The sequence below is a fragment of the Carettochelys insculpta genome, chromosome 22 (assembly GCF_033958435.1).
Source record: "Carettochelys insculpta isolate YL-2023 chromosome 22, ASM3395843v1, whole genome shotgun sequence".
Lineage (NCBI taxonomy): Eukaryota > Metazoa > Chordata > Testudines > Carettochelyidae > Carettochelys > Carettochelys insculpta.
Genome location: NC_134158.1, coordinates 23207532 through 23228941, shown reverse-complemented (window position 1 = coordinate 23228941; position 21410 = coordinate 23207532). Strand labels below are relative to the sequence as shown.

Below are 21410 nucleotides of genomic sequence, written 5' to 3'. Positions count from 1 at the left end.
CAGGCGGAGGCCAGCTGAGCTGTCTGGGAATACGGGCCAGTGACACAATTTGGGGGGGGAGGGTTTTATTTCGCTGCTTGGGTCACACGTGGTTCCTTGTGCCCGGCCATAACACCGGGTGGTGCCTCAGTTTCCCTAGGTGCAGCGTCACTGCGTGGTGGTGAGGGAGTGTCTGTGTGATGACGTCTCACACGTAGGCAAGGGGCCTCCATGGCCTTTGTTACCCAGGCACCCAGGGGAGCCCTTTCCTCCCGAGAAACAGGCCAAGGCGGGTGCAGGGGCCTGGCCGGTCTGAGTTGGAGCTGGGCAGTTGGGAGGTGGTCGGTCTGGGCTGGCTGCAGAGGGAGGAAGTGGCCAGGGCCTGGCTCAGGGACCCCTGTGGGCCCCTCTCCCCCAGCTGGATTGTACTGACGCTTCTGGTCCCTGTGCTGTCTGTTCTACGCTGGGTCCCTGTCACCCCATAGCCCCCTGTTCTCCTGTCCAGGGAGAGTCCGTCTGCCTGTGGTGGGGCAGGGCCTGGGGACCCCACGCCTTGTGAGATCTGCCTTGGCCTGCCTGTGCACAGGCGGCCGGAGCAGAGCGCTGCCTGGGGCAGCACAGCAGGGCAGGAGGAGCTGGCCGGGAGGCCCTGCATGGACAGGATGGGCGGCAGGCAGCGTGTGGGGAGGGGGGCAGGAGCTCTCCTCTTCATTCCGAGGGTCTCTCTGCCCCCCCGAGGCTCCGGCAGGCTGCAGCGGGCGGGCGGGAGGAGTAAGGTCGGGGATGGGCTGTAGGTTCAGGGAGTGAACTCAGCAAAGGGGAAATGAAGCACCAAATCCCGGTGTGGGGCTACAGGGGTCCCCAAGCTCTACACCCCGGCTGCAGGCAGGAGGGACTCTCACTCAGCAGGTAGAACAGGAAGTTTATCAGGCGACAGAGGCCCAGCTCAGCACAGAGGTGTCAGTGCAGCCGGCAGAGACAGTCACTCCAACCCGTCCTGGGGAGAGGAGCCCGAGGGGGGCCCCTCTGGGGTATAGCTTCCCCCCAGCCAGGCTGGCTGCCTTCCAGCTCTCTGCCGCCTCCAATTCAAACCCAGCTGGGGTCCTCCCTGCTCTGTGCTCAGGACAGAGGTGTCACCTGCCAGGTGAGGTTAGAGCCCCCCCCCCACCCCCAGTTCATCCTTAGCGGCTGGGAGCTGCTCAGCCTGTCTCACACACATCCAGCCTGACTCTCACATGCACCCCGCCCCCCACCCCAGTGCTACAGGCTGAGGGCAGGGACAGCCCCAGATCCCTGCCTGGGAGGCGCAGCCCAAGGCCAGGGGCTGCTGCACCCGAGTGGCCAGGCATCCCATGGGCTCGCTGCTCTCCCAAGACACAGGCCAAGGGGGCTGCTGGGCTCAGGCCATGTGACCTGGCAGGAGGCTGTCCACGTCCATGGCACTGGCGGGTGATCCGGGCTGAGAACTGCAGCCTCCTGCCGGTCCCTGCAATGTAAGTGATGCACCCAGCAGGGCCCTTTTGCACGGCCGGAAGGGGGCGGCAGAGCAGATAGGAAACGAGAACGAGGCTTTTGGGGTTTGCTGGGCAATTTGGGCCCCATTTCCCAGGGCCCCTCTCTAGGTTGGCACGGGCCGAATGGGGCTACACTGGTGTCACACCCGCCTTCCCCCCACAATAGAACCATCCCCGCCTGGCAACGGTGGAATGGTGGGCACTGTGGCATCAGCCTGGGTTCTGCCGAAGGGCGGCTGGGGACCCTCTGTGCTCTGAGGAGCTGGAGCGCCGTTTGGCAGGAAGCCAGTGGCCCCCCAAGGGGGCGGCCGAGCAGAGAAAACGGTGATGATTGAGGTGGGAGCTGAGTGTTTTGACGTCATAGAGGTGCTGGGGAAAGGCACCTTCGGAGAAGTGGTGAAGTGCTGGCAGAGGAGCACCAGGCAGCTGGTGGCCATCAAGATTCTGAAGAGCGATGCTTACCGGCGCCGGATCATTAAGAACGAGCTGAAGCTGCTGCAGACCTTGGCAGGGGTGGACTCGGAGGAGTGGCACATCATCCAGTTCCACCAGTTCCTCCACGACGAGCTGAAGTTCTACTTGGTCTTCGAGCTGCTGGAGCAGAACCTGTTCGACTTCCAGAAGGAGAACAACTTCTCCCCTCTGCCGGCCAAGCACATCCGGACGGTGACCGCCCAGGTGCTCAGAGCCCTGGCCAAGCTCAAGGAGCTGTCCATCATCCACACGGACCTGAAACCTGAGAACATCATGCTGGTGGACCAAACGCGGTTCCCTTTCCGCGTCAAAGTGATTGACTTTGGGTCAGCCAGCATCTTCAGCGAGGTGCGCTACGTCAAAGAGCCGTACATCCAGTCCCGGTTCTACCGGGCGCCAGAGATCCTGCTGGGCCTGCCGTTCTGCGAGAAGGTGGATATGTGGTCTCTGGGCTGCATCATGGCAGAGCTGCACCTGGGCTGGCCCCTCTACCCTGGAAACAACGAGTACGACCAGGTCCGATACATCTGCGAGACCCAAGGGATGCCCAAGCACAGCCTGCTCAGCGTGGCCAGGAAAGCTCACCACTTCTTCAGGAGGCAGCCGCAGGCCGAGCTGCTCACCCAGTGGCAGCTGAAGTCCTCCTCGGAGTACCTGGCCGAGACCAGGGTGAAGTCAGTGGAGAGGAGGAAGTACGTGCTCAAGTCCCTGGAGCAGCTGGAGTCGGTGAACATGCACAAGGTGATCTACGCCAACAGCGAGGTGCAGGCCGAGCACTTCGACCTGAGGAGCATGGTGGAGCTGATCAAACGGATGCTGACCTGGGAGTCGCACGAGAGAATCTCTCCCAGCGCAGCCCTCAAGCACCCTTTTATCTCCATGCAGCTGCTGAGGCTGAGCTACGAGCACACCCAGTACTGCCAACTCTCCCTGCAGAGCCTCCAGGCGTCCAGCCGGCACATGAGCCAGGAGGAGGCCGGGGCCTACTGCAGCGCCATGGACGACGACACCTTCTACCTGGCCCAGGAGCGATTCAGGGAGGAGCAGCAGCACAGGCCTGGTGCCCCCGGCCTCTCCAACGTCCAAAGGACCATCGACCAGATGGACGATCTCAGCATCGCTGGACCCGGCAGGCAGGCCGCCCTGGACCCGACAGGGGAAGGCACCGGGACGGGAGCGTATGGCTCTGCTGCGCCTGCCGAAGTGGCCAGCATGGTCCTGGGCCAGGTGGTTGTGCACAAAGCCACTCACCAGAACGCCTGGCTAACCCAGGAGGAGCATCGAGAGCCAATCCGGCCCTATTACGGGAGCCGGCACAGCAGCTCTAAAGCTCGCAGGCCCCCTCGGCACACCAAGTCCGACCCCGCCTTTGGGAACTTGGTCCTGCTGGGCCAGCAGTCACCAGGGGACACCGTCAGCTGGGAAAACAAGAGCAACGCCGGCCCCTCGCCTGGGGGCTGCCCCCTCTCCGAGCCCAGCACCCTCAACGAGCCGAGACGGCCGCCCTCTCCCACCACTGAGGTACCAGGGACAGGCCTGCTGCACGGGCAGCAGTGGTGCCATTTCATTCATGGGCTCGGGGAGACAACGGTCGCACCGGGGCCTCACCGCCACACCAGAGCTCGGCGAGGGTCTCCCTGCACCTCCAAGGATGCGCCACAGTGCAGCTCCTTGGGCGCAGTCGATACAGGGATGGGCCTTGGTATCACCCCCACGGAAAACAGGGATGGGCCCAGGCCCAGGCCCGCCACGGTGCACTCCAGGCTCCCGCTGAATGCAGGGGGGTGAAGCACTTAGCAATTTGAGATGTGAGCCTCAGTGACCGCTAGCCACCCATCCCTTGTGGCGCTGGAGAGCCAGCTAGCCCTGCACACACGCCTGCTGCCTGTCCAGCTAGCCAGCTAGTTGTCTGTCTGTCCCCAGGGACACCCGATCAACTCTGTCCGTCTTTCTCTCTATTGGCTCCCACCCCCTCTATCTATCGATCTCTTCTGAACACCTAGAGATACTATGCTACTATTATTATTAATAAGTAGTAGTACCATATAATGCCAAGAAGTGTAAACAGGAGGCCCCTTGAGTCAGAGCCCCTGGAGCAGCTCAAAGTGCAGAGCCGAGCTGTGCTGGGGTGGGGATAGATAGATAGAGAGATACAGTGTATGGGATAGATAGACGGGCTGGGTGCGGATAGACAGAGCTTGTGGTTGACAGGCTCTGCTCTGTGGGCGCTCTGTGGTCTCCGCTCTCTGGGCGCTCTGGCTCAGCTGTTCAGGGGAAGGTTGGGGGCAGTGGAGGGCAGGGAGCCAGTTACTTTTGCCTGGAGTTGGGGCCCGGCGGGTGAGTGGCCGGCCGGCCGGGCAGTCAGCCAGGCTGTCTCACTGAAGCTCGGGGGGTGTAAGTCTTGGTTTGCACCTAGCACACAATTCCTGCTAGGGAGGAGCATCCTGGCAGTGTCTGCAGGGCTCAGCTGAGCTCAGGACCCAGGTGTGTGAGCACTGGGTTCCAAAGTGCCCCTCGTGCGTTGTCCTTCGCACAGACAGGTCCCTGCCCAAGGACCTCACAGCCTAAGGGGCCAGCCCTGAAAATTCCTGGGCACCGGCTTAACTCCCTGCCGGGGGCGCAGCTGCTGGGCGATTATTACTGGCCGCTGGGACGTCTCTGTGCACAGCCCATAGCAAGTGGCAATGGACGTGCCAGGTTCCCGCAGGCAAAGGCGTGCTCCCTAGTGAAGAGGCAGGGGCCCTGGGGCCAGCTGTAGGAGACCCAGAGGCCACGCTGCAGCTCGCAGGGCACTAGCATAACCCACACACCTACTGGGCGTGGGCCCTGGCCTGTGCACTGGCACCTAGACCCCTGACACAGAGAGGAAGACTGAGTCGCCCCTATAGCCGTGGGCGCCAGCTGGCTCTTAGAGGCTCCTGAGCTGAGCCCCAGGTTCGAGCCCGCCTGTGGGCAGACGCCGCCTAGCGCCAGCATTTAAGGACAGCTGAAGCGCAGCCAGAGAGCCAGCACCATGGGCAGGCGGAGGAGCTTTAACCCCTGCCCTGGCTGGCGGCCCACACTGGTGCTGACGGACGCTCCGGCGGAGGCTGGGGGGGACTTTGAGCTCATGTGAAATACGACTTCCCCGGCCGGGAAGCCAGCGGGGCGAGCGCTCGGATGGGCCCGGGGCGCACAGGCAGCGCTGCCGTTTGCAAAGGGCTCCCTCTGGGCACGGCCGCTCGGCCCTCAGTGCAGCTGCAGGGGGTGGCCGCCCCGGCCAGGCAGGGCCTGTGCCCCTCGGGGTCTGGCGCCGCCCGGCCGCAGGAGCCAGGTCACCTCTCTGTCGCCTTCTGTCATCCGCAGAGAGCCCCGACGGCGCTGCCCGACCTCGAGCCGCAGCTGCCCGGCGCCGGCGCCTGGCGGGGGGGGGCCGACTGGCTGGTGGAGAGGAGCGCGGAGAGAGCCCCCGGCCAGAGCGCCCTGGCGCACGTCCCCATCAGGCAGCTGCATTACCTGCAGCACGTCGCCAGCCACCACTGACCAGCGCAGCCCGCGGGAGGGACAGGCACTGCGGAGCGCCCCCCCGGCACCTTTGCAAAGGCAGCTCCAGGCCGGCCCTGCCTCAGCTCCACGGCCGCCGGCCGGCGTGGAACCCGCAGTGCACCAGGCCCGCGAGGGTGGGCAGCGCCCGGGGCCAGCAGCCAGCCTGGGGCACACGCGTGGCGCCCTGGGCCGGCCCCGGCGGGCTCACTAAAGGGTTTCTCGGTGGCAGACAGCCGGCTGAGTGTGCGGTGTTCCAGGAAGGGGCCTGGGGCCCAGCGCTGGGAGTCACCTCTCCCCCTCATGCCAGGCAAGGCTGCCACATGGGTTAGACCCACCCCCATCCACCCTGCCCCACCCCCAGGCCAGGGGCCAGGCTTCCTTCCACCGCCCCCACCATCCCTCCAGCTGCCCCATGCCGTCTCCAGGCTAGGTCTGCAGAGACCCTGCCCTGCCCCCTGGCAAGGGGCCATCACCCTGGCTGCCCTGCCCCTAAAAGGCCCCAGTTGTCCCACCCCACACTGCATCCCTCCTGGGGGTCAATGGCCAAGGGGGTGGGAGGGCTCAGAGCTGGAGGTATGGGGCTGCAGGGCTCAGGGCAGGGGCTGGGTGAGTGGGGGGGCGGGGGGGCACAGCCACACATTCTGGGTCCCTGTTGCTTTTCTTTTCCTGCTTCCTCTGACTCATGGGAGCTGGGGAACCCGCACCCCTGCTGCTCTCGCCCTGGGCTGCCAGGGGCAGGGGCAGGGACAGGGGAGGGGGTGCACCTTCCCCTCACTCCACCAGAGGAAGCAGCACAAGCAACAGGGGCTAGGATGTGCCCCCCTGAAATGGGGGGAGCTGGGGCAGTGGGGGGTGTCCCCAGCCAGCCTCTTCCACAGGCCTGCTCCCGAGCCCCCCGCCGGCTGCCTTCTTGCTGGAGCACGCTGCCGGGGGCATGGCCAGCCTGCACTGCGAGCCGCATTCCCCCGGCTGTGCTGCAACCGCCCGAGCAGCTGGTGCCCAACCACCTCTGCCACATGCCCTGGGGAGGCCTTTCCCTTCCCCTCTGCAGGGCGACTACGAGCCCCGGTTCTGGGTGCGCAGGGGGCGAGGGCGAAGAACCTCACACCCGGTCACTCCAGGGTCCCTGGCTTCACCGATGCAGGACAACGACTGAGAGAGGTCTAGTGAGTCTCAGCACAGGCAGCCAACTACAGCCCAGCACCACCCCTTCCAAGGGCCCCTAGCCCGCCCCCCAGGTGGGCACAGGCCAGTGTGAAGGGGGAACTCCCATACCTGGCACGAGCCCCGGGGTTAGAATTAAGGTGTTTTATCGTTTGTGGGCCCCGGCTGCACACAGCTGACATTCAGCGCCGCACGTGAAATCTCTGGGGTGTTACTTTCCCCTGCTGGGCAGAGTTAAGGCTAACGGCTTATTCCGTCTCTGACCCTGTTCGGTTTCCTGCAAAGTGCCACATTAGCTGTGACTGTCAGGGCTGATTTACAAGGCCTGGCCTGGGGGTGTGGCACAAGGTCCCTGGGCCGGTCTGTCTCAGCAGCTCCAAACACGGTACCAAAGCCAGGCACAGCCACAGCCACACCAAAGGGCAGCGACCAGGAAGCCCAGTAACCTGCCAGGAGCACATGGCATGCCAGGGTTTGGGAGCTGCAGCCACGCAGGACATTAGAGGAGGAGGGATGAAGGAACAGCTTTCATTGCACCCATTTCTGTTGGCCAGTTCCCCTGCCCATTACTATGTCTCCAACAGGCTCCAGGCTGGCAAAGTAACTGGCCAGGAAAGGTGGAGCTGGCTACCTAGGTGCCACACAAAGCCCAGCTCAGAGCTCTCCAGACCCCTCCTGTCACCACCCACCACCTACACCCTGATGCAGATCACCAGATTGCTCCCAGGCTAGCCTGAAGGCCAGCCGGCCCTTGGGCTGTACCACCCGGGAGGGCTGAAGTTGCATCGTTACTGGGCGCAGATCAGCTGGGACAAGGAGAGAGCCAGGTAGAAGCACCATTTCTTAAAGACCCAGTTGTACATGGATTTGCCGTGCGAACAGGGGGCGGGGGGGGCTTGACCGGGGAACGCTCAGCAGAGCCGTTCTGCTCCCCGTGGAAATGCAGTGCGGCTGAGGGCAGGTGCGATGCTGCAGGTGGGTGGCGATTTGATTCCCCTGGTTCAGTCGCATGTGTTTCCTACTGCCGTGTAGTGACACCGGGCGGTGCCTCAGTTTCCCTAGGCACAGCCTCAGTGTAGAGTGGCGAGGGGAGTGTCTGCGATGAATCCTTGCAGGTAGCAATGGCCTCCATGTCCTTTGCAACCCAGCCAACCAGCCGAGCCCTTTCTTCCCTGGGAAACAGGACAAGGTGGGAGGGGGACCTGGGCTCTGGCAATGACATGACCGCTGGCCTCCGTGCAGCATGGGGAGGCCGGGCTGCCCTGATATGTTGCACGGACGGGCTGGGGCTGGGGCTGGGGCTGGGCAAGTCTAAGGACTAGGGGTCACCCAATGAAACTAAGGGGCAGCAGGTGTAAAACTACCCCAAGGAAGTTGTTCTTCCCCCAGCGCAGGGCTGGCCTTTGGAACTCCGCGCCAGAGGCGGCTGTGACGACCAGGGCTTTAACCGGGCTCAAAACAGAGCTAGAGAAATCCAGGGGGGCCAGGTCCAGCAATGGTGTCGGCCAGGAGGGGTCAGACTGGTGTCCTGGCCTGTGGTTGTCAGGGGTTGGAAACGGATGGCAGGGGAACGAGCGCTCGGTGATTCCCTGCTCTGTTCACCCCGGGGGCACCCGGCACTGGCGGCAGATGACACTGGGCTGGATGGACCCTTGCTCGGACCCGGTGCGGCCATGGTTCGGTTCTGCAGCATTTCGGGCCGTCCGCGCTGAGCAGGGCAGCCCCTACTGCCCCCCGCAGAGGCCCTCCCACTGGCCCAGGGCGTGGATGTCTCTGCTGTACTTGGAGTTCCAGTCCCGCTGGAACACAGCCCGGAGCTGCTCCGGCACCGTGGCTGGGCCCCGGGGGCCAGTGGCGCTCTGGTTCACCACAAGCGCCGCTCCCGCAGTTCGGACAAAGTAGTCGCCGGACCAGTTGGAGGTGCCTGGGGGAGGAGAAGAGAGCATAGGGTGCCTGCCGGCCCTGGGGGGTCTGGGGCCTGGGACGCCCCTTCCCCCGCTCCATCCCTCCCACGAAGCCCTGCCCCACCTCTGCCTCAGCCCCACTGGACCTCTTCCCTCACGCCCCCTCCCCCCAAGTGACACGCCCCCACATGCTCCCCACTGGGGTGGGGCAGCTCTGCTGCCCCCCGTCATGGTGACTAGGAAGCCCCCAGCCTGTGTCGCTCGGGGGAGTGGGACACGCACGGCCTGGTCCCTCCACTTCCCGGGCTCCCCCTGCGGCTGGTGAACGCCGGGAGGCCTGTCTCCTACAGCTGCCCTGTGCCAGGCCCCCCCCCCATAATCCCTCAGGCTGGGCCCCCCCAAGGGGGACGGCTCTGGGCGTTCTGCCCCACGCAGCCCAGCGATCTCCCATGCCAGGCACTGCTACCAGTCCAGGCAGCGCCAAAGCATCCCCACTGGGCCCGCTGGCCGGCCCTGGCTGCCAGCCCTTCTTGCCGATTCTCCGAGTCTTCCTGCTGCTCACACCCGGCAGCCATCCCCTCCTGGGCGCTGGCAGGGACCACAGCCCCTCCGCCGGCCCCTGAGTGCTTCCAGCTGGAGGTCAGAGCTCCACCCTGTGCAGTGAAACACCTTCCTCCAGCTGTCCTGAGCCCGGCACCCCGGTCTGAGTATCGCCTACGGCCCCTTGACAGCGCTCTCGTGGGGAAACCAGCCGAGGGTGTGGCCAGGGGAGGGGCCTATCTGGCATGGGGCGTGGCCCAGGGGAGGGGCTTTTCCAGTGTAGGGCGTGGCCGGGGGAGGGGCCCGATTCAGCATAGGGCATGGCCCGGGGGGGGTGTCCTGGCGTAGGGTGCAGCCCGGGGGGGGAGGGGCTTGTCGTGGCAGAGGGCGCAGCCCGGGGGGGGAGGGGCTTGTCGTGGCGGAGGGCGCGGCCCGGGGGGGGGAGGGGCCTGTCCCAGTCTGAACACACGGCGCGTGGCTGGTCTCTGCACCCCAGCACCAGGGGAAGCAGGAAGCGAGGGAGCGGACTCAGGCTGGTCCTACTGTTTTAAGCCCCCAGAGGGGAGCTGCTGAGGATCCGGCCAGTCCAGCCTCTGACTCTGCCCACCTGGTTCCCGCTGCCAGCTCGTTTCGCCCGCTCCCAAGGGCTCCCGGGCTTGGCGGGGGACAGCCCAGGTCTCGCCCGGCTCTGGGCTCCTGTTCTTTGAGCCTGGCCCTGAACCGCTCAGCGTCGGCGGGAGAGGCGGGACTCCCCGGCTGCGGCAGCGGCGCGTCGGCCGGCCGGGCTCTACTCACCGATATAGGCCGCCTTGTCGGTGACCATGTACTTGTTGTGGTTGACTCGTGCGTAGGGGATCTTGGCTTGTGCTTCTGTGGCTGGAACTGTGAAAAGCCTCTGCCGAGGGAAGGCAGGAGAGAGACCCGGAACGAGCGTCACGATGCGCCCGGGTGACAGGCCGCACCCCGGGCCTGCCGGTGGGGCGCAGACAGGCCAAGGCAGACACGCTCCCAGGCCATGAGTCTCTAGCCCTGCGTAGGGCTGTGGTACCCCGGGCAGGCGAAGGCTTCACCACACTCCCACCACTGGGCAAGGCTGGGAGAAACTAAGGGGCCTGGGAGCCACAATCTGGGGTGAGGCTGGGCTTGGCCCCATGGGGGCAGCTGCGGAAGGGCAGGGCCTCAGGCGGAAGGGGCAGGACGGCGCTCGACTTCCCCAGCTGGGTGCTCACCTAGCGCCCAGGACCCTGCATAACCCACACGCGTCTGGGGGGCGGGGGGCATTCCACCCAGTGGCACCGAGATCAATTCCCAAGCCTGCTCTGCAGCCTTGGCTCAGGGCCGCGTGGCTTTCAGCTCATGCAGCAGAGTCCTCCGGCTCCATCCCACCCGCCAACAGCCAGGGTGCCTTGGCGTTACACCTGCACCTCGTGCAGTCAGAGCGCGGTGCGGAGAGGGAGGACTCACCAGGCCCCCGATCTTTGCACTGGGGTCCCTGGCTGCTCCAGGGGCAGGGCTACAGCCAATCAACCCTGAGAGCTTGAGCCGTCGCCTTTGAAATGCCTCGAGCAACAGAGCTTGCTGGCAGTACCCGAGAACCCGGCTGCTTCGGAAGAGGCTGTGCTGTGCCACCCCAAGCCCCCACCTCCCCTGGGGGTGGGCTCAGCTGTGAGCCCCCACGTGCTCCCAGCGGAGGCATGCACAGTCGGTCTCCCCCGAGAACTGTGCTCACGTGCTGCGCTGCGCTGCGCTGCGCTGCGCGGGTCCTGGTCTGGCTGAGTTCAGGACCCTTCAAACGCAGCACAGACCTTCTGTCAGGTGACGGGGGTTTCATCTTGAGTCTGGAAGCGATTTTAATGCCCAGGCCGGCTATTGGCCCCAAATACCGTGTCAGAAGGGCGGCATGAGGTGTCAAATGAAAGCCGATGATGCCCTGAACCTCTAGAACAAGAAGTAGTCCGGTGGCACCTCATAGACTAACAGATATTTTGGAGCATCAGCTTTCGTGGGCGAAGACCCGCCAAGCGGGTCTTCGCCCACGAAAGCTGATGCTCCAAAATATCTGTTAGTCTATGAGGTGCCACAGGACTTCTTGTTGTTCTCAAAGATCCAGACTAACACGGCTCCCTCTCTGATACTCATGTATTCTACTTGTCTGTCTGTATCATGTATGTAGGTAAAGTATAGATTTTAGCTTTGTAGCTGTGTTAGAAAATGTTGATCTGAAGCAGTGGGTCTGTCCCATGAAAGCTCATCACCTGATAAATTATTTTGTTAGTCTTTAAAGTGCTACTGGGCTGCTCTTCTGTTTTGATAGTATATAGACTAGCACAAATTTGAATATGAAAGAGAGTGCAGCAGCTTGGAGTGGGCCATTCAGTTAACGATTTAAGAGTTTGCGTCTTATTGAAGAAGAATTTTCAGTCTGCTTTAGAAAGAGAAGCTGCTGAACTCTTTCATATACAAACGTGACACATTAACATGTGGTTTGAACGAGGATGCAAATTTTCTGGGACATTATAGGGGCTCTTGGGCATAGTTGGCTTAATCTAATTCTTGACTTCCCCACCCCCCACCCCTCTGCTCTCTGACTTGCTCACCTTGATAATTTTTTTCTGATTTGTCAACTTTGATTACTGTTTTGGTTCTCTGTGCCTTAAATATTGAGTCTGTTCTGGTCTGGCTCTGGTCTGAAGAAGTGGGTCTGTCCCACGAAAGCTCATCACCTAATAAATTATTTTGTTAGTCTTTAAAGTGCTACGTGACTGCTTTTCTGTTTTGACAGAAAAATGTCTGTGTGCTAAGCTTCACAATGGGAGGTGTGAACTCAGCCCCATCCAGGATGAATGGGCTATAAACAAGTGCTCAGACCTCAATGGGATGCAGCCCACTGGTCAAGAGACCTGGGGTGAGACAAAGGAACAGGTCCATCTCAGAAGGTTGAGACTGTCTCCTGGGGTTCATCCAATGGCAGTTTGCCATAACAGCTCACCTGAGTCAGGTGGGGGGGAGAACCCTCAAGGGACTATGGGAAGAAGAAGGGGCTTTGTCCCTGAACACAAGAGAGAACCATGGCGTGGACTGAGCATTGTCCATCTTGGATCCTTTGTCTTTTGGTCTCCCAGGGTCCATGTCCAGCATGTGGACCCCAGGGGGCCGGATCTGCAACATGCCAATGGCTGAAACTACGTGACCTGAAATGAACTTTCAGAGACTTTCAAGAATCAGCAAATAACAGCGCTGGCTGCGTCAGTGGTTCTGGCTCATGGATGTAAAGTGTCACTTTAACAACTATTCTCTCTAACTCTGTTCTTCCTTTTTGTTTACAAATCTTTAATATTAGACTTAAAGGATGGGTGAGTGTGTTGTTTGGGTAAGATCCAGGTATATATTGACTGGGGTCTGGAAGAATCTGTGCCGTGTTTGGTGAAACAGGCTGAAGAGTCTCTCACCTGAATTTGGGGGTTTTTGGTCTGGGCTTTTGCAGCAGCTAGTGAATCTGCAGGTTTGCTTGTGTGGCTCTGGCTGGCCAGTGGGGCTGGCAGAGGTGCTGTGGGGGCTGGTTGGATTTGCCTTACTGAAAAGGAAATCCCAGCCTGGAGCTGTAAGTGGCCCGGATTTTAAGCAAAGGTACCTGGATTGATTTCTCTAGCTGTGCCCGGAAACCCCCTCCTGTTACACCTTCACACCCAGCTGGTCTCCCACCCCACATGCCACCCGGAGAACTCTTTCGGGCAAATGCCCAGCTTTCTGTCCCCGAGGAGACAGGCCCAGACAGGAACCGTCCCAACAGTAGCCAGAGCCTCCTTGTGCTTAGGTCTCACAGCCTGCCTACGTGCTGGGCTGGACCGGGGCGCTAGAGCGCTGCCAAAAGCCACAAGCAGCCGAATGAGCCCTGAGCCCTGCTGCTATGCCCGGCCCCACTGAGCTCGGGGTCTCCTTACCACCTCCACAGCAAAGTGCGTCTTGTTGTTGTTCAGGGCAGCCAGGGATTTGAGAAAAGGGACCATGGTCGGGTTGGAGTGCTTCCAGCAGCCAACCAGCAGGCGAATGCGGACGCGCCTTTCGTAGGCCGCTTTCCGGAGATGGTTGTCAATGTCTGGCCAGTACCTGGGGACACAGGTGGTGATGGCCCCACTGCCTGGCAGAGGTCCTGGCGAGGAGGGAGGGGCCCGGGCGCTGCTTAAAATATCTTTGCAGATCTATCGTCCTGAACTTTTGAATGCGTCAGGGACTTTCAGGTGCCCCGTGTACAACACCTGAAAGAAAGGGCAGCCGAGGGGCCCAGCTCGCAGTGGCCCAATAGATGGGGCCTTGGCCTCCTAAGCCCGAGCCTGAGGTTCAAGTCCCACCTGAGGTAAATGTCTTTGTCCTTCCTGTTACTCTCCTGCAGAGGGGACCACCGGGTTACTCCTGGCTGCTCCCAGCAAAGGGCCTGGCTTGCCAAAGGCCCAGAGCAGAGCTGGAGCCCAGGAGAGAACTAAGGCTGCCATGAGGGTGGATGGAGGCCCCTGCTCTCAGACTTGGCTTTGCCCACAAGCCTCCCCGGCCAGGGCCTTCTCGCCGCCAGCCTGGCTGCATGTGACTGCGGCCAGCCCTGAGGGCTCAAAGCACCGTTACCTCTGGGGGTGCGAGAACTCCATGGTTGGCAGGTAGCTCATCAGGGCGACGTGCACAAAGGCGTCAGCGGAGTCAATGATGCTGAGCACGGCCTGGAGGTCCTGGGTCCGTCCCTCGGCGCACAGGGCAGGTGGGGCACTCTGGGCGCAGCAGAGAAAGGACAAGCTGAGGGCTGCCGTCAGGAAGGGATTTCTCTTTCCACGTGCAGCAGCTGGGAGGTTTCGCTCCCTTGGCAGCAGCAGGACCAGCGGCTGCAGGTGGTACCAGACCACAACCCGGGGCTGGTCGGTTATGGCGAAGCCTGCCTGAAACCGACAGGTGGAAGAGCCGAGGAGAGCAGCCCGGCCCTGCCTCAACTTACCGAGAGATACACACTAGCCGCCGTCCCATTCAGCTGCACCTCCAGCGGCATCTCCTGGTTGTACGGGGTGGAGTAATTGGCCGGCCAGGGAGAAGGAATGGAGGCGTCTGGCACCCCCAGAGCCCAATAGGCTTCAAACATCTTCCCTAAGTCCTTGGCCAAGCAGCTGCAGTTGTAGACAGCCACACCCAGCTCCTTCACCTGCAGGCAAGCAGCAAAGCGCTCAGTGCCGGGCAGCTGGCTGGCCAGAGACATCCCCCACCGCGTGTTTCTTCCGCTGCAGGTCTCCTCCCACCTTCTCTCCAGCTAATCTCTCAGTCTAGGGTCGCCTATGGCACCCTAACACCCGGGTGCCCCCAAGACCCCGATGAACTGGCCCAGGCGGGCGAAGAGATGTGCCCCACAACACACCAGCTGGTGCTGGAGCCAGTCCAGGGCCAGCTGTGGAAGTACATTCATCTGGCTACACAGGGCGTGCCCTGGAGGGCTGGCCTGGGCCCTCCATACTTTGCTATTGCAACCGTGTGACCTGCCCGTCACCGGCAGCCCCCATCTCATCCCCGGCAGGACCCTGCGTGGGAAAGACCAGCTCCTGTTCCTGAGCGAGAGCCACGCGGCTGGACTCCTGCCTTTAGGGTTCAAAGCAGAGCTGGGACCACAACCCAGGCGTCCTGGCTTCCCCTCCCACCCAGAAGGGCCCCTTCCACAGGCCCAGCTGTGATCCCCCAGCACCCACTGCAGCAGCTGGCTCTGAGGCTCCTCAAGAAAAGAGCCACTCAGAGGCATGGGCGTGCGCAGCCCCAATTTCGGCGCAGGCCCCTCGCGCCAGGAGACGGGTTACCTGGGTGAGGGCGCGCCAGTCCATGTTTGCGCTGCCCAGGTAGACGTGGGTCTCGTCGGCGACCCAGAACTTGGTATGCAGCACCCCACCGGTCAGCCGGCTCATGTTCACTGTGCGGACAGCAGCCCCTGGGGGATGCCACAGCCACGGGGCTCTGTCAGGGCCGGGGTCTCTGGAGCAGGTCTCCCCTCTGCTCGGAGCGGCCGGCCCCTCCCGAGAGCCGTGCTCATGCCCCATGGCTCCCGCAGGCCAAAACTGGCCAGGCCGTGCGCGTGTTTCACGGGGGAGCTGGTTCCTCGCTCCACACGCGTCTGATCGCTGCTAGTGACCCGGCTGGGCGGTGCCCCCTGCTTTGCTATCACAGCGCCCCTCCTACGTCAGCGGTGGGCGGCCTGCCCTTTGCTCACTGTGTCCTGTGGGTTATGACCCTCTTGCAGCCCACGGAGATGGAGGAGGCCACTCGTGTGACCCACTCGCTAGCCAGGGCTGCCCTAGGCATACGCTGAATCCACAGCCGCCTGGGGCACCGCTGAATTTGGGGCAGCGGCCCGAGGTTGGGCTATGGCAGCCAGTCCAGCCCATGGCCCCCCCACAGCTGTGCTGTTTAGCCACTATGCCTCGCTGGCCACATGCCTGGCGGGTGGGGGGAACCGGACAGGCCTGGGGGCAGGGCAGCAGCTGGGGGGAGCAGGAGCTGGGAACCCTGCTGCAGCCACACACTGCCCCCCCCGCCCCAGTTCCCAGCCTGGGCCCCCCTGTCCGGTTCCACCCCAGCAGGTTTCTGCACAGCCCCACATCCCCCTGTCGCACAGGGCGTCCTCTGCCTTAAGGACAGCCCTGACCCCAGGCTAACCCACAGCGCCAGCTGGAGGGGTGGCCAGGGAGCGCCGGGCAGAGTAGGTGCCGCAGGAAGTACCACCCATGAGTCCCTGAGTGACAGCACCCTGCAGGTTCTGACTGGCCACAGGCCCCTACTTAATCCCAGGGTTTGGCCCAGGAACTTGTCTGGACCCCCACAGGGGCCTTGATCTGCGCCAGTGCCAGACGTCACCATGTCCTCTGGTCTTGGACTCTGAGCCCAGGTCCTCCCTCCGACGCTGTGTCTGACGTCTGGCCTGGCTCATCCATGGCCCCCGCCCTGCAGACCTCAGCCCGGTTGCCCCCCCGAGGCCAGACGACCCACAGCCCGGTCCCTTACGCTGACGGAGCTCCACAGGCTGCTTTGGGATCAGGGCAGCTCGGGCTGTGAAAGTGCCGAGCAAATTTCTGAAACTTGGCCCTGTTTTGAGGCCCCCCTCAGAGTCTCACCGCTCTGTTCCAGCGCCTGCAAGTCGTCCAGGGGCTGCTTGGAGAAAGGGCTGCTGACGGCAACTCTCACAGAGACACCTCGCTGGGGTAACTGCAGCACTTCCGCCAGGATTTCTTCCCCCTGGGTTTTTTTTTTTAAAAGAGATGCCAGTCAGGCCTGTGGCCAGCTGTCTGCCAGCAGCTCCCTGGCCCAGTCACGGTCTGTGCACGCAGCCCTGGGGGGCACTGGCGGAGTGGGGAAGTTCTCCCGCACTTGGGACGGTCTCTGCCCAGGGCAGAGGGCTTGCTCCAGCCAATGCCGCTGGAGGTGCTGCCTGCGTCTCACACCAGATTGGGCCCTGGCACTTTTCCCCTCCAGGATCCAAGCCAGCCTGAGCCATTCCACTCTGGCCAAACCGTGACAGAGCCTCAACTCCAGCAAATGGACGTTCCACCCAGCAGTGTGGCCGGCCTGCGCCCTTGCCAAGCTTGGCGAAGGGACGTTAATTTGGGGGCGGGACGCTGATTTGACGGTGGTTTCCTGCGTGTTTCAGTTGCATTTGCACAGCGGTGGCGGAGCGAATGACTGACTGACTCCGCATCGGGGAAGTGCTGCAACAGCGGGTGGGGGGGCAGCGGCTGGGGCTCGTTTCTGGGAAGCGTCACTCGGGACGGCCGCATCAGGCTGAGGAGCGTTCTGGTCCCACCCCGGCTGAACGCTGAGTCCAGGAGCAGTGGGGCCCCTGATGGAGCCCTGCGCTGGATTGGGCCTGCCTGCAGGATCCAGCCCCCACTTAGGCTTCTGCTATTTACTTGCTCAGCCGTGGCTTCCTGAGTGTGGGTGTCGTCGTTTGTCAGGGTCCAGTAGAAGGAAGCAATGTCCAAGCGGGTCGTAGTGGCGTTGATCAGGTTCCTCCAGGCCTGAAACGTGGACGGGTTCACCACGCTGTTGTCCTCGTACACCATCCCCTCCGGGATACTTTCCACCAGCACAATCCTAGCAGGGCGGACAACAGCATCAGCTCCCAGCGTGAGCAGATGGGGCCCAGCTCAGCACAGCCTGGTGCCTCCTGCTGGCCTCTGCAGCTGTGCACAGTGGGTGTGAAACACGAGCGCGTGAGGCAGCGTGCACTGGCATGCGTAACAGCACACAAGGCAGGACAGTGCTGAGCTGGACACTGGGTGTGAAGGGTTGGGGGACAGGCTGCCTGGTATTCTGGATGCGTGTGTCCCAATGGCCGAGGGGCCCAGGCGACCCTGCTCAGATGATTCACTCACCTGCAGGGGTCTTCGCATGCCTTGGCTGTGCGCTGCACAACCTCTGCTCTTTCCAGAAGGCAAGGGGACGGCCAAAGGAAAAGCAGCCCAGCCAGGAGCAGGGCCCCGAGGCCCATGGCGCAGAAGTGCTGCGGGGGAAGAGACAATGAATGGACAATGCTACCTCAAGACATTCGGCTGAGAACCACGGTGCAGCCTACACAGCGGGCCTGATCCTGCACCTGCCCAGCCCTTTGCACTAGTGCAAAACAGGTGTGAAGTGCTGCTGAACCAGGGAGCGCTTTGCACCCGCTTTGCCCTGGTGTAAATGACGGCACAAGGAGGAGAAAACCATCAGACTAGGCCAGTTCAACTCTTCAGGAGGCCCAGAACCATTCGATTCTGTGGGCTCTGGGGAGAGGCTGAAAATGAGGAGTTCGGGCTGCAGGAGGGGGAAGTGGGGGGTGAGGCTCTGGCTGGCTGGGGGTGAGCTCCGAGGTGGGGGAGGAGGTGTCTGGGGTGCAGGAGGGGGCTGAGGGCAGGAAGTGGGGTGTGGGGAGGCATACGGGTGCTGGTGCCGGCTCAGGGCTGGGCACAGGGGCTGGGTGGGAGTTAAGGTGAGGACTGGGGTGTGGGGTGCTTACCTGGGGCAGCTGCCCCTGTGCGTGTGGTGGGAGGGGGAACAGGTGGGTCAGCCTGGCCAGCACAGCCCTGTGCTTGCCTGCAGGCCCTACCCCCCACAGCTCCCATTGGCCACATGCCTGCAGGTGAGAGCGGGCGGGGGAAAGCTCCCGCCCCCTCACCTCTGGCACTCACATGGGGCTCCGGCCCAGCAGGGGTGACAGCAGTGTGCAGAGCTGCCCCGCCCTGTACAGGGCTGGGCAATGGGCAGGGCCCGGCTGAAAGAGCAGCACTGGGGGCAGCCAGGGAAGTTTTGGCAGGGCCCTGAGGCCAGGGCTGCAGCCCAGCGCCGATTCTGCCGCCTGGCGAAGCTCTAATAAGCTGGTCACCCGGGTTTCCCTGCGGAAGGGAGAGGCTGCGGCCGTTTGATCCTAGCCGTGTCTTTCTCCGGTCCTGTGCCAGGTGCAGCTGAGCCCAACCCAGGCACCCGCCTCTGGGGCGTAAACAGGTGCAGTGGGATCCAGGGAGCACACGCGCACCATTCTGAGCTCATGTACGCAGGTGCACATCCTGGACCAGGCCCTGAAGTCAGCGCAACGCAACCCTGCTGGGCTGCACCGGCCACGGCTCCGGTGTGAACGCGAATGGGGACTTGGTGCAGGGCCTGAACCGCGAGCGCTACCCCCCGCTGGGAGGAGCAGAGCCGGGCAGGGAATGCGGAACAGGCTGTTCTTTAGGGGCTGTCCCGCCCGACTGACTCAGCCGCTCTCCTGCCGGGAAAGCTCACCTGCTGGCAACGCCGGTTCCTCTGCCTGGGCAGCAGCAGCTCCTCCTGCGTGGCCAGGGCGCTCTGCTGCCAGAGGGGAAGAGCGCAGACAGCTGCTGTGTCGGACACATCAGCGGGAGCAGTCGGGGCCTGGGCGGAGACAGATCCAGATCAACAAGCCACTAGGGCCCCGCCTTCCCCGCAGGTGCCCAGACTCTAGCGCACCTGGGCCAGGGCTCTCCCCAAGTCACCTGGCACTACCGAATCTCACCGGCCGGCTGCTGGGGCCCACAGTGGTGACTCCGCACAGGGGACAACACCCCCCTGCAGCTGTGGGTACGGCCCCACCCTGCCAGCTGTACTGGGGGCAGATGGCCCAGGGCGGCCTGTGCGCTCCCCCTCGCTGCTGCCAGCCCAGCCCAGCCCGGCTCGCAGGGCTCGGCTGAGTTGGGGCGTGAGGGGGAGCAGGAGAGTTTCCCTTCAGGTCCCGGGAAGACTCAGCTCCCGCCCTGCGCAGGCCCACGGGCCCCGCTGCAGGGGCTGATTGCAATCAAGCCTGGCCTTGCACAAGGGCCCTTTGCTGACTTCCCCCGCGGGCGTCCGGGATCGTGCGGCCGGCGCTGCGGGGCTGACCCCGGCAGCCCAGAGCCCAGACCCCAGGCGCGCGGGCACCGCACGGAGTGGCGCTGCAGAATCCCGGGCACGCAGCAGCTCCCGCGCCCGTCCCGGGTTAATCCCAGAGCACAGCCTCAGGCGGGGGCTGAGCGCCACACAGGCTGCGGGGGGCTGCGGGGGCGCAGCCTGGGACCACGAGCCTCCCTCCCCGGCGCCCCGCAGAGCCGGGAGGCAGCGGGAGCTCGCGGGCTGTCGCCGAGCCGTACCTTCCCGGGGGCTGCGGACAGCTTCATCGCCCCCAGCCGCTGCGCCCGGCGTCCGAGTGACCCCGCGACCCTGGGCAGCGCCACCCGGGGGCGGGACGGGGCGTCCCTGGAGTCACACGTCCGCGGCGGCCAGCCCGGAACCGGGCCCTGCTGCTACACCCCGGAAGGGGAGCGGCTCCCCGTGGCCCGGGTCCGCGGGTCCCTGACCCCGCCCCAGACGGTGGGGGACGCGCCAGCGCCTGGCGCTGCAAAGCCCAACCGCGGCCGCCGCCTCTCGCCAACACCGCCTCCGCAGGCACCCGAGGGGCGGGCGCAGAGCCCGGGGGAGGGGCCGCTGAGCTCCGGGGCGGGAGGCCCAGCGCCGGGCAGCGCCGGTACCTTCGGCTGCTCCCGGAGCGCGGGGGCAGGGGCAGGGGCAGGGGCAGGGGCGGGGGCGGGGGCGGCTGGGCCGGGCCTGCAGAGCGCGCTGCAGCCTGGGAACCTTCCCGCCCGGCCTCCCGGGAAGCCCCCCGGCTCCGAGCGCCGGACGGCAGAGCCCCGCCCCGCCCCGCCCCGCCCAGCTCCGACCCACGTGCCCGGCCCGCGGAGCCCGGCTGCCCCCGACCTGACGCTGGGCCGTGCTCACTGGGCCGCCCGCCGCGCCCTGCACCAGGAGGGAGGCCGGTGGCGTCCGGCTGGGTAGCAGAGCCGCAGCCCGGGTCTCACTGGCGGTGCCCCTGGCCCGCGCCTCAGTGCGTGGCAGGAAACGTGAGCGGGACGCTGGTCCCCCCCACTGCTGAGCCTCACTGGTAGCTGTCCCTCCTCCCGCGGGCCCGGCTGGCACAGGCCAGGTCTGCGCGGCCCAGCGTGCCCTGTGCCCCAGGGGCTGGCACACGTGAGCCCTGAGCTCCTGCCCCAGCGCCGGGGGCATTGCAGCCAGTCACTGCACCACGGGTCACAGGCTGCTGGAGTCAGGCCCGGGCGTCAACCCCTGCCCCCCGCACGCCTCGGCGCTGGAGTGGGGCAGGGACTGGCACTCTGGCCTCTGGGCAGGATTTCACAAGGGAGCCCTGGCGCCAGCGGGGCCGTCACATGCTGCCTAGCTGGTGACTTGGGCAGCCCAAAGGAGGAAGTGTGGCTGTGGCCGGGGTCAGTCAGCGTGGCCGGGGCCCCCCCACTGGCAAACATGCTGACAAAGCTCTTCCTAGCTCAGCTCGGTCCGGCCTGGCAGCTGCCAGCCGGACTCCTGCAAATCCTGGCCTCCTTGTGCCCCCCCGGCTCCTCCAATCCCTCTGCCAGGGTCTCCTTCAGAGGGGGACCCACAGAGCTGTCCCTGCCGCCCTCTTCCCACCTCAGACCATCTCTTCTGCCCAGAGGGCAGGTGTGGCCCATCTTTGACACCTCCCGGAGGGCCAGCCCTGGCTCTGCCCCAAGCCAGCGGACAGCACCAGCCTGTCAGTCTGGCCTCAGCCCTGTGAGGAGGCCTCTCCCGAGCTCTGCACAGCCAGACTCCCTCTGTCCCCTTTCCCCAGGGCTCTTACTCAGGAGAGGCCCATTCCTGGCTCCAGCCAGCCCAGGCCCCTGCCTCCATTGCCCGGGTTAGATGTGCAAACTCGGCCCTGGCACTTCCGCAGTGGCTGGGGAGCAGCTCCGCGAACAGCCACACTGCTCTGGCCCCTCCTGCGCAGCCTGCAGCAGCG

At 64.0% G+C, this 21410-nt stretch overlaps 2 protein-coding genes across 2 annotated transcripts; one reads left to right on the top strand and one right to left on the bottom strand.

The window, feature by feature from the left end:
- Positions 1-1820: 1820 nt before the first annotated feature.
- Positions 1821-5489, top strand: HIPK4 (homeodomain interacting protein kinase 4). Its single transcript, XM_075017930.1, has 2 exons — positions 1821-3488; positions 5313-5489. Exons 1-2 carry the CDS (start codon positions 1821-1823, stop codon positions 5487-5489), a joined length of 1845 nt encoding a protein of 614 aa, XP_074874031.1.
- Positions 5490-7480: 1991 nt separating this feature from the next.
- PLD3 (phospholipase D family member 3) lies at positions 7481-20151 on the bottom strand. Its single transcript, XM_075016879.1, has 11 exons — positions 19732-20151; positions 18872-19000; positions 17485-17612; positions 17020-17203; positions 16228-16348; positions 14920-15047; positions 14079-14279; positions 13718-13857; positions 13042-13207; positions 9896-9995; positions 7481-8580 (listed from the first exon to the last, which is right to left on the bottom strand). The coding sequence occupies exons 1-11, from the start codon at positions 19756-19758 to the stop codon at positions 8381-8383; spliced, it is 1524 nt and encodes a 507-aa protein (XP_074872980.1). The 5' UTR covers positions 19759-20151; the 3' UTR covers positions 7481-8380.
- Positions 20152-21410: the final 1259 nt, after the last annotated feature.